Source organism: Physella acuta, unplaced genomic scaffold (genome assembly GCF_028476545.2).
Source record: "Physella acuta isolate Inbredline_101_S28 unplaced genomic scaffold, ASM2847654v3 ptg001474l, whole genome shotgun sequence".
Classification (NCBI taxonomy): Eukaryota; Metazoa; Mollusca; class Gastropoda; family Physidae; genus Physella; species Physella acuta.
In genome coordinates this window covers 57841-69088 of record NW_026732989.1, presented here as the reverse complement: position 1 = coordinate 69088, position 11248 = coordinate 57841, and the positions used below count along the sequence as shown (strand labels likewise).

Below are 11248 nucleotides of genomic sequence, written 5' to 3'. Positions count from 1 at the left end.
AAGGTTCGATCCTTAGTTACTAAAAATAAGGACAATTTTTTTTTTAAATTACAGCTGTAAAGCATGTTATACAGGAAAACAAAAACAGTGTTTTTATATATAAAATTATATTTACAACAAAAAAGTCATTCTTCTATAAGTACAGTACTCATTAATAAATTCTCTACATGAAGTAAGACATTCAGACACAAAATTATATCAATTATTCAATTCTAGCATTGCATGATATGAAATATATAACAATTCATCCCATTTAAATATCCTTTGGATCTATTAACTTGTAATTTTGATTTCCCTTCATCATCTTCTGAGCTTGTCGTGCCTTAAACCTTTGCTGTGCATTATGATACCTACAAACTCCCCTACAAGAAACATTGCAAGATTAAAACAAAACAAAAGTTACACAGAAAATAATGAAGAAGGCATGTGGCACATATAGGTGGCCAGACATGAAGTTATCTACAGGTTACTTTGGCTAGGTTCCCCTGTAAAGATAGCCCACAAACCAGATGGTTTTAAATTCAGTAATTATCCACACCGCTTAATGTTTGTTTTTTAAACTTCATAATGAAACTGAAAGATACTAAAAATAAAATGAAAACAGAACTGATTTTTATGTTGAATTGGTGTGATCTACTACCTTGAAATAAAAAATTAAGCTTTACTGTTAAGCCTGACAATAGACTGGTGCCATATTACTAAAGTTATTTCTGAGTCTCATATATAACATGAAAGTCAAGTAATTTCAAGGGATGGAATTCAATTATATATCCTCTCACATATTAGCTGGAAAATACTATAATTCATTCAACTTACCAAGTTCCAAGCCAGACCAAAAGATATCCTCCTAACCCAAAGTTTGTTGCTCTGGAAACATTACCTGGTCAAAAATAAAATGTGCAACAATTTTCTTGGGTTTTTAAAATGCACAAATTCACACAAAAAAACAATAGTAATTTACTAATTTACGGTATGTATAGCAATTTACATTCATACAAATTCATTGCACTACATGACATCCTAGAGAAAACTCACAACAAATAAGACTTAGCTCATGAGCTGTAAATATACTAGATCTATAACACTGAATACTCATATCACAAATAGGAGTTTTAAATAAACAAGTTTAAAGATCACTATATATTACTGGTGATAGATCTGGGCACACTAATAAGTTAGAAGTGAAGAACGAAAATAGGCATAAAATAACAAATTTATAAATAACTGATTCAAACAAGAAGTATTTAGAAATACTTACTGGTAAAAAGAAAATGTGCTAATCCAATACCCAGGCCTCCACCAATACCATACAAAAATGATTTTCTAAAACATGGTATACTAGTAATTCTAGATATTGAAAATGTCTGAAACAAAATAAAAGCAACACATTTTTACTAAAACTACAAGTATTAACGAAAATATGTGACAATTACCAAAACTGACAACAATTTTTAAAGTCTTTGTCTGGTTCAATTACTTTAAAACATAAAGGGCTTTATTTATTTATATTTTCAGAGATCAAATTTTAAAACAATTGTTTTTGTGTTAGGCTTTAAAAAAAATGTTTAGTTACCAAAAAAGGAAACGGAGTGCCCTACCGGTAGAGAGCTGGAGTGCTAACCTACAAGTCTCGAGTTCGAATTTGGGTACCTAAATCGCGTTAGGGAAAGTAAAAGCGGCTGGGCATAGTGCTGACCACACTATACCTTTATATGCTGAGATCACAGAAACAGGTTAATTTGTCTGGACCTGCCATGTGGCTCACCAGGTCCAAAAGGCAACTTTACGATTCACTATTTATATATACTTACACATTAGGCCTATAATTAATTATTTCCTAGGGTCCGGTATTATTGTAATATTAATAACACTATGCTAATAGTAAAAATAGTAATTGGCTAGCCTAATATTAATAATTAACATAGGGCCCTTGTTTTATTTTAGTGGCTGTGGAAACTTGACGAAATGAAAACATATCAATAATAAAATTATTAGGTAATCGATCCTTTTAGGTGGGTAAAAATCGGCAGAAGAAAGGTAACTCATTAATAATTAGTAGGGCTTTAATACAAGTAGACTATATTAGGAAAATAATATTTGTGTCAAATAGGCCTATATAATAAACCAAATGCATTGTCTAAATTAAATATATCCATATATATTATATAATATTATATTACACTAATACTAATTAGGCCTATAGGCCAGAAATTAATTTTAAACAGGAAGTGTTTGAGAGCGACATTTGTCTATTATCGGACATCAGTATCTATCTTCAACCATCCACTATTATTAGGCCTATAGTATAGAGTCTGTAGTCAAGTAGTATAGTGCCTATGCCTAATTAGTAATAAATTATAATTTTTTATTATAGGCTAGTTAGTAGAAAAAAAAAGGAATTTTTTAGCATTTTATCCAAAAACATATGATTTACTTAAAGGAAGGATTAAGAATTTATATTTCTAGCTTTAATAGGAGAGGAGAAATACTTTTTGTTTCTATTTAAAATGTAAAGTCTTATATAAGCTCTGTAAAAAATGAAGCAAGTGGGGAAACAAAAACGAAAATTTTATAAAATAAGTTTGCAAAAAATTTTGAATTCTAATGATATAGGCCTATTATTATTTTGAAACGGGTGGTTCTTTTATGTAAATTCGCATCAATAATTGTGCAGGCTTGTTTCTGTTAGAAATTAGATGGTAGGCCTATGCTTTTTTTCAAACATTCATAAAAAATGTATTTGTAAAATTAAATCACAATTTCTTTATAAAAATAAGAGCCACAAGTGGTTTATTTAACTCATTTTGTATAGTTTTTGTGCAGCCAAGTGTTTATATATTAAAATAAAGTTGATTTTCACATTAATTTTTTTAATGACAAAAATGAAAGAGAATGAAAAGTAATTGCACTAGGTTATATTTTTAGCTAGTAGATTTTGAAAATACGTTTTTTTGTGTATTTGAAATTATTATTAATAGGCCTATGATACTAATTTTAAATTAACAAGAGACAGAGGTAAATTTGAAAAATCAGTCAAGTGGGATCATCTATGATAAAAGCACATCATCATTTTTTTTGATGATTTTTTTTACCTCCCCCCCCCCCCAAAATGAAGTAACACCTCACGCTAATCTTTATTTATTACTGAAAAGTTCTAATAAAATTGAGGACGATATTTTTATTATTTTGAGTCGACCCTTTGACTTATCCTTAACAGAACGAATCCTCGTAAAATTGCGAAATTGTTATAGATCTAAATCTATATACTACTAAAAGTCAAGTTTGTTTACATGTTTGAATATTTATTTTTTTGTTTGTTTTTTTGTTTGTTTGTTTGTTTGCCTGATCGACTATTGTGATATGTTCGACTCAATCTGGATAGCTGTAAAATAGTATGTAGGTAGAGAAAAATTTTTGTTTTAAGACAGACTGTTAATCACACATTTATTTAAAGACGTTAATTAATTTATTGATTTATTCATTGTTAAATTAACCGTATTTTTTTAAAAATGTTAATACTTTGAATAAACTTTGTGGGGATAGTGACGTCCCTTGATAGTGACGTCAGAGTTTTTTGTTGACTCTTTAGTACAATAAAATGGCGGCGTCTACCGAAGAAAATTGTGTTCCCATTCCAAAGTTTAACGCGTTCTAAATCTAATTTTCTGTCGGTCATAACTTTAACAATACGTCCGTTTGCTGTATTTATTACGTTCCAACACTTATATCAATTTTCAACTGTCTTTTTTCATTTAGTTTTACAATAAATTTCTCTAGATCTAAAGATCAGCTGTCGAAGGAAATTTATGAATCTAGCCTAGATCTAGATCTAGATCTAGGTCACTAAACTCAATGTAAATTCTAAATCTAGACTTAATGTAAATTCTACATCTAGAATCTATTTCAGGCCTTAATAAATCTAGAATCTATTTCAGGCCTTAATTATTTTATATAAATCTTTGTTTGGCTAATTTAAGATAAAATTTAATTTGAAAGTTACTACTTCTAGACTAGACGCTCGAAATCAAGTTGCATCAAAGTATAGTATAAAAATTCATTTGTGACGTCACGAGTAAATAGCTAAGTTTGTAGCGTAGTCCGCTCTCATGCGAGTGGTACAGGTTCTAGATCAATATGTCAATGATATTTTTTTTCAATTTTTTTTTTTTTTTAGATGTTAATGATAAAAAATGATATTTTTTTTCAATTTTTTTTTTTTAGATGTTAATGATAAAGTTGCCTATCTGAACTTGGCAGGATACAGGGCAGGTGAAGTAGAGTTCATCTGTTTCTTTGTCCTAACCATATGAAAGGATAGTGTGGTCAGAGACATGCTCGGCTGGAATCGTTTTTTAAACGATAAAAACATGTTGTCTGAGACTTGGCGGGACACTGGGCAGGTGAAGTAGAGTTGAGTAGGTCACATGTGACGTCAGTATATGAAGGGATAGTCCGAAATCGGTGTTTTCGGTGTTTTTAAAAGATAAGAAACATATTTTTGAATGTGGGCTCTGTTTTTGTGACGATAAGTGACACTGCAGTAGCGTAGCGAGGAGGGGGGGGGCGGGGGGGGGGGGGGGGGAAAGGGAGGCGGGGGGGGGAGGGAAGGCGGGGGGGGAGGTGAAGGGGGGGGGCGGGGGGGACGTATGTTGGGGCGCCAAAATGGTTTGGAAAAATAAATTGAAAGGTTGAGGGGGGTTCAAATCGAAAGTTTGAGTGGGGGGGGGGGAGGGGGTGCACATCAAAAGTTTGAGGGGGGGGGTTGAAAATCGAAATCTTGGGGGGGGGTTAAAATCGAAAAGTTTGTCCCCGGGCGCCGGGAAGGCTCGCTATGCCTCTGAGTGACAGACGTGATGTTTTTTGATGGATGACCCCCGAAACCCACAGTTATCCAAGGGATGACGGGTATTCTAGTTTAATTTAAATTAGGGGCCTACTAAAATTTAGTCATCATTCTGTCTGTCACTGAGTGTCACATTACTAGATTCTAAATGATGATTACTTATTATACTAGATTCTAGCTTCGGTCGATATGTTATATGATCTAGGCCTACATAAACGATATATTAATTAATAATGGTCCAACTCCTCTCAGCGGGCATGGCTATTCTAGATAGATAGAATAAAAAAAATCATTCAAAAAGAAAATGAACAGCGTGACTTTTACTTTACCTTCGAATCTTCTTCGTCGGTGGACATTTTTTTTTAAGATCAATGATGCCAGAACAAAAATTTACAGATAGAGTCTAGATCTATATAATGTAATTTTAAGTAATCTAATTTGAATTTATGCTTTAAAATGCTGAGCGTTATTGTTGTATTTGTTCACAATTCAATGCCGTGTTCAGATCTTAATTAGACAAGTTAATCTCCGCCTACCTTCGAACTTTTTTTTTTTAAAACAGTATACATTGTATAGGTACTGTAATGTAAGGCACTGACTGTAAGCTAAAATCTTTCGAATCAGTTTCATTTTAGATTAATTCACTGAACACGACTTTAACACATTTTAATTAATTAAATATAAATATAGCAATAAGAGAAAATGAAATTAGCATAACTAAAAAGAAAAATACATTGACTATTAGGCCTACTAAAAAAACAGTTTAATAGATACGAAATAGCGAAATAGACAAAACTTTAAAGTGCCCATTAGTCCAATTAGACCCCTGATCGGAAGTAAATGCAGATAGATAGATTAGATAGGCCTAAGAATCTACTTTCGTTTTGTTATTACTATTAGATCTAGATCTAGAATCTAGATCTAATCTAGAGCTAGATCTAGATCTACATCCAATAACATTTAGGATAATATTTAGGTAAAATCACGATATAGCGTCGGAAATTATTGGGTAATGTTCGTTGAGTTTCGGTAACATTCGTTACTGTAAACCATAGTTTATTTGACCGTTGAAAGAAAAATAAAGTCAAGTGCATTAAATTAATGTTTTAACTTAATTTAATGTTTAGGCCTAACTGACAAAAAATTAACAACAATTAGTAAATCTAAATATTATTAATAAAGTCGAGTGTAGTGATTAATGTTTTTTTTAAGAAACAAAAAATCTGCAGAAGATTTGCGACAACCAGCTCTAGTTCTGTTAGTAAATAAGACGATTAGATTTACTAAAGTTAAAAGTAGTAAGAATAACTAGAATAATGTTTAGTAGCAGCAATAATTAGCACATACACTTAATATAGTTAGAAATAGAAAATAATTAGCAAAACAGTATTTAAATTGCAACTAAAATCAATCCTTGCACATTTTTCAACATTATGTATTAAAAATTATATGGCGGCAAATAAATGATGGTTTACAGTATTTTCGGTGGTTTCCGGAACGGCTCGACAGTCTAGGCTACGCTATGGTTTTACTGTTTTTTTTACTGCAGTACAGTTCCGGAATAATAACCGACGCTATATCGTGATTTTGGTAAAATCACGATATAGCGTCGGAAATTATTGGGTAATGTTCGTTGAGTTTCGGTAACATTCGTTACTGTAAACCATACTTTATTTGACCGGTGAAAGAAAAATAAAGTCAAGTGCATTAAATTAATGTTTTAACTTAATTTAATGTTTAACTGACGAAAAATTAGCAAAATTAGTAAATCTAAATATTATTAATAAAGTCGAGTGTAGTAATTAATGTTTTTTTTAAGAAACAGAAAAAACCTGCAGAAGATTTGCGACAACCACCTCTAGTTATGTTAGTAAATAAGACGATTAGGCTAGATTAACTAAAGTTAAAAGTAGTAAGAATAACTAGAATAATGTTTAGTAGCAGCAATAATTAGCACATACACTTAAAATAATTAGAAATACAAAATAATTAGCAAAACAGTATTTAAAACGCAACTAAAATCAATCCTTGCACATTTTTAAACATTATGTACTAAAAATAATATGGCGGCAAATAAATGATTGTTTACAGTATTTCCGGTGGTTTCCGGAACGGCTCGACAGACTACGCCATGGTTTTACTGTTTTTTACTGCTGTACAGTTCCGGAATAATAACCGACGCTATATCGTGATTTTACCAATATTTAATATTTAGGCCTACATCTAATAATAGTTATAGTAATGTTTAATAATTTAGACATTTAACTGATTTTAGTATAGGGCCTACTAAATTTACGTAGTACGTGTAACTGACTGTAGTAACTGTAGGCCTAGCCGCCCTAGGCCTATCCTATACCTACTTTTAGTACTTTAGTACTTATACTATTAAATTAAATAATATTAATAAATTATGATGTCTATCCTATGGCAACTATTTTTACTATAGATACTATACTAACTATAGAATATAGTGAATCTAGAATCTAATATTATTACTAACTTAACTAATCTGTCTACTAATCACTATACTATTATATTTATAGAATGTATTAGAATCTAAGAATAGATACTAGATTTCTACTAGATCTAGGTAGATACTAGAATCTAGATAGTGATAGATTAGATAGACTTTCTAGGACTAGGACTGTAGAATAAATAGTAAATACTAGTCTAGGTCTAGATCTAGCTACTAACTTGACTAGGTACGTAAATCGGTCGAGGCTAGATCTAGCTTTTAGTCTCAGAAATTAGTAGCTCGATTCGGATGATTAATTTATAGATTAGATACCGGTGTCCGATAGTAGAATTGTCTTTAAAAAGTTGTAATCTCGACTAATTTTAATTTTATGGTTTGAAATTTATTTAGGGTTAGGCATATGGTAGGACCAGGGTTGGGAATTAGGGACAGGGTTAGCATTGACATTAGCCAGCCATGTGTGTATTTGGTTAACTACCAGTAACCCAACACCCCTTTTTTAAAGAAGATTCCATTATTGGACACTTGTGTAGTGTAAACATTCTCCCCACAATTTTTATGTTTAAATAATTAAAAACTAGCGATGTTTTCATCAGATGCAACCAAATTGTTTTTTTCCTTTCTAGAATTAAACATATCCATGATTCCTCCTAACTCCCCTGAGGATTTCTGAGCTGTCTAATATTTAACCTGCTGTAGGCCCTCTTGTTCATAATGGCTGAAGAGAATATCTCAGAAAGCAGCCAATCAACCATGATACGGGATGACATGATAGCCAGACTTGTTCAGACAGATGCTCACTTCAAGCACCAGCAACGTGGAGAACCAGATCTTACACTGGAAGAGAAATCTATCATTGCTCTTGATGTTCTTCAGCGCAATCCAGCATTATTTTTGGAACGTTTTTCCAAATATCTTACCATTCCTGACACCAAATTTTTTGTCGACAAGAAGGAGGATTATCGGGTTGACTTTTATGTTCAAGAAATTCTAAAACGCTGTACTGATACAAGTAAAAAGGTTGTTAAAAATAGAAGGTACAGAGCAATGCAAGAGCTTATGGATGTTGGAGAATATTTCTCTGAAGATGAAATGAAATGGAGAGATCCTTTACTTTATGAACAAATGGTAGGCTTAGACTATATTTTAGTTAATTTTTGAACCATTTGTTTGTAATGTAAACTTCATCTTTGAATCATCCAGTCTAACTACATTGAGCACTCGTACAGTGTTTTTGTTTTATTTGTATTTAATACATATTTTGTTACATTTTTGTTCTGTAGGTTGGTCAGTATGAGAATGATGTTGAAAAAACTGACAGAATGGAACAAGAAATTGATAGAAGTGACTTGAAATTCTCTACCATCCTTTTGAAACATATGGATACTCAAGCTAATAAACAATACTTTGAAATTCTCAAAGAAAAAGAGGTCAGTTTATTTGCATTTATAGTTCTCTGTGCATAGATTAAAATTACCAGAGGGAAACAGTCAACTGTTAGATTTTTTTAATGTTGATTACATGCCATCATCCCATGACTAAATTGGTCAGTTCTTTTTCATTTGTTGTACTAATTATTTCTTCAATTATTATATAGGAATTGAATAAATTACATTTCTAAAATAACTTTTCTCAACATTAATTACAAGCTGAAGTTGTATTTTACTTCCATAAGCTTACATCTTGCTAATTATTGTGAATAAAATAGGAAGAGCAAGAAGAAGAAGAGGATACTGAAGAAGATGATGATATGGATGAAGATAACAATCTAAATAAAGCTAAACAGTCAAGTAAGAAAATATATTTTTGTGTGTTTTATAACTTCTAAAAAAAAATTCTGATTTTTAAAATGCTTTTTTCAGCGCATGGTTTGCATTGTTAAAATCTTTTTCTAACATTGAAATAGTGCTTTAGCTATACTATTAGATTATACTTTCCAATCAAAGTTTGAAATATATTTTGTCTATATCAAACCTTTTTATTTTTATTATATTTTTAAGAAGAAAATGCTGATAATGAAGAAATATCTGAAACGGAAAGATCTTTCTTGAAAACAGAATTTCTCCGGATCATGCAAGAGAGGTTTTTGTCTGGAGAGGACTCAGCTTTTGACTACAGGTTTAATTTTTATTCTAAGATCTCTGCTCTGTTTAATTGTGTTCTGATTAAATTATTAATGAACATTTATTCTTTTCCACAGTAATGTAGATACAAATACAGACTATGATTCTTTAGATATTGTTGGACACGATGCTGAAGAAAAATACTTTGATTCTGATGGAGATTATATTTCCAATGACTCCCCTTCGAGAGACATTCATTCTGATCGAATACTTAGATGGAGAATGGAAGGAATTGACCTCTTGTCTGAAGAAGAAAGGAACAAGGGAAGTAATTTAAAGACAGATAACAGTGAACCTGTTGAAGTGGATGATTATATGAGTTACACACCTTGTGATGATCCAGCTGGAGATAATTCATAGCAGTTGTGGAGGTTGTTGATAGTTTATAGAAATATTTTAGGTGAAAACCATTCTCTTTCAAGACTTTAGAAGTCTGGGATTTGTTGACACATCATGTGTAGATGCACATATTTTATGCCATTTTGGGCTCTGAAAGACTAGCTTTGGAGTTGTGCTTCAGATTAATTGACTAATATTAAAGTTTTAGTTTGGATTGGCCTAATAAGTCAAGTTGTAAATAGTTGATTACACAAACTGCCTAATATTTTATCTGCTGTCCAGAACTTTTAGCCAGTGTTATGTAGTACTGGACTGATTATACTCCACCAAGAATTTTAAATTTTTTATTGTGCAAGAGAAATTTTGACTTTTGTTTTATCAGCATTTATATCTAATTGTTAAGTTATTAAAAATGGAAGTATTTTAGCTTTTTATTTATCGTTTTGAAAGATTGTTGTTTAATCATTTTAAAACATTATTTTTTTTACAATAGGTTAACTTCTCATAATGAGATAACTTTGTATAACATAATGACCACATATTTATGATTCCTGAACATAATTTTCTCAGCATATTAAATACATTACTTCACTGTTGTTGGGATTAAAATACTTTTTTTAACAAAGATTTGCAATATAATTTACTCAAACCTGATTAGGATTCCGTGATGTCTATGAAATCTTGTCATTATCATAATTAATTAGCAATTTGTTTGTTGTTTATTGGGTAGAAGATATTGTTTTGTTTGTTTCGGTTGAAGTTAATAATTTTGTTTGTTTCTGTTAAACAAAAATGCAAGGCTTTTATTTCGTAAATATTATGAATATTCAGTCACATATTAAGGTAATTTTTCTTAATTTGATGACTGAGTTAACTAATAAACAAAATTCTACTAATATTGAAGATGTTAATTAATGTATTTTAAACATTCATTTTTTCAAATGTATTCACAAGTTTTACAAATCCAAAACATTGCAAATAAATATATGTAAACAACAATAGCAGTTTGGTGATACTTTAAGTTAACAAATACAATTTTTAATATTGCACTTTGTTCATCAAGTTTTAGAGGAAAAAACTTAAGTATTATTTGTGGCCAAGCATGTGACAATTGTGTTGTGTTAAAATCTTTTTATAGGATTTGCTGAATTATCTCCCCTCTAACCAGTCTGTCACAGTAAATATTGTATGATTATTGTTGGTCAGACAAGTAGTCGTCACCTAGTTTTAATCCAGTAGCGTAGCGGGGGGGGGGGGGGGGGGGGGAGACATATGTCCCCGGGCGCCGACCTTAGGGGGGCGCCAAATTGAAAGTTTGAGGGGGGTGCAAATGAAAAGTTCGAGGGGGGGGTGCAAATCGAAAATTTGCTCCCAAGGGGGCGCCAAATTGAAAGTATGTCCCCGGGCGCCGGGAAGGGTCACTACGCCTCTGTTTTAATCTCTAACAATCTATATCACCATGCACAG

The 11248-nt window shown here is 31.5% G+C and overlaps 2 protein-coding genes across 4 annotated transcripts; one reads left to right on the top strand and one right to left on the bottom strand.

Moving 5' to 3' along the window:
* Positions 1-14: 14 nt before the first annotated feature.
* Positions 15-5250, bottom strand: LOC131928194 (cytochrome c oxidase assembly protein COX20, mitochondrial-like). The gene is made up of 4 exons (XM_059284136.1): positions 5173-5250; positions 1259-1364; positions 817-880; positions 15-362 (listed from the first exon to the last, which is right to left on the bottom strand). Exons 1-4 carry the CDS (start codon positions 5197-5199, stop codon positions 254-256), a joined length of 306 nt encoding a protein of 101 aa, XP_059140119.1. The 5' UTR covers positions 5200-5250; the 3' UTR covers positions 15-253.
* Positions 5251-5625: 375 nt separating this feature from the next.
* On the top strand, positions 5626-10778 carry LOC131928199 (coiled-coil domain-containing protein 97). 3 transcript variants are annotated; one of them, XM_059284143.1, is made up of 6 exons: positions 5626-5679; positions 7946-8447; positions 8603-8749; positions 9028-9109; positions 9320-9437; positions 9520-10778. In XM_059284143.1, the coding sequence occupies exons 2-6, from the start codon at positions 8034-8036 to the stop codon at positions 9800-9802; spliced, it is 1044 nt and encodes a 347-aa protein (XP_059140126.1). In that variant the 5' UTR covers positions 5626-5679; positions 7946-8033; the 3' UTR covers positions 9803-10778. The 3 variants fall into 3 exon arrangements, with proteins under 3 accessions (XP_059140126.1, XP_059140124.1, XP_059140125.1); XM_059284141.1 differs by lacking the exon at positions 5626-5679 and adding an exon at positions 7043-7075; XM_059284142.1 differs by lacking the exon at positions 5626-5679 and adding an exon at positions 7439-7545.
* Positions 10779-11248: the final 470 nt, after the last annotated feature.

Coding starts and splice junctions, on each gene's coding strand:
- LOC131928194 (XM_059284136.1), bottom strand. CDS start 5,199: ATGTCCACCGACGAAGAAGATTCGAAG. Junction 1,365..5,172: donor CCGACGAAGAAGATTCGAAG/GTAAAGTAAAAG, acceptor ATTTTGTTTCAG/ACATTTTCAATATCTAGAAT. Junction 363..816: donor TTGGTCTGGCTTGGAACTTG/GTAAGTTGAATG, acceptor TGTTTCTTGTAG/GGGAGTTTGTAGGTATCATA.
- LOC131928199 (XM_059284143.1), top strand. CDS start 8,034: ATGGCTGAAGAGAATATCTCAGAAAGCAGCCAATCAACCATGATACGG. Junction 8,448..8,602: donor CTTTACTTTATGAACAAATG/GTAGGCTTAGAC, acceptor TTTGTTCTGTAG/GTTGGTCAGTATGAGAATGA. Junction 9,438..9,519: donor GACTCAGCTTTTGACTACAG/GTTTAATTTTTA, acceptor TCTTTTCCACAG/TAATGTAGATACAAATACAG.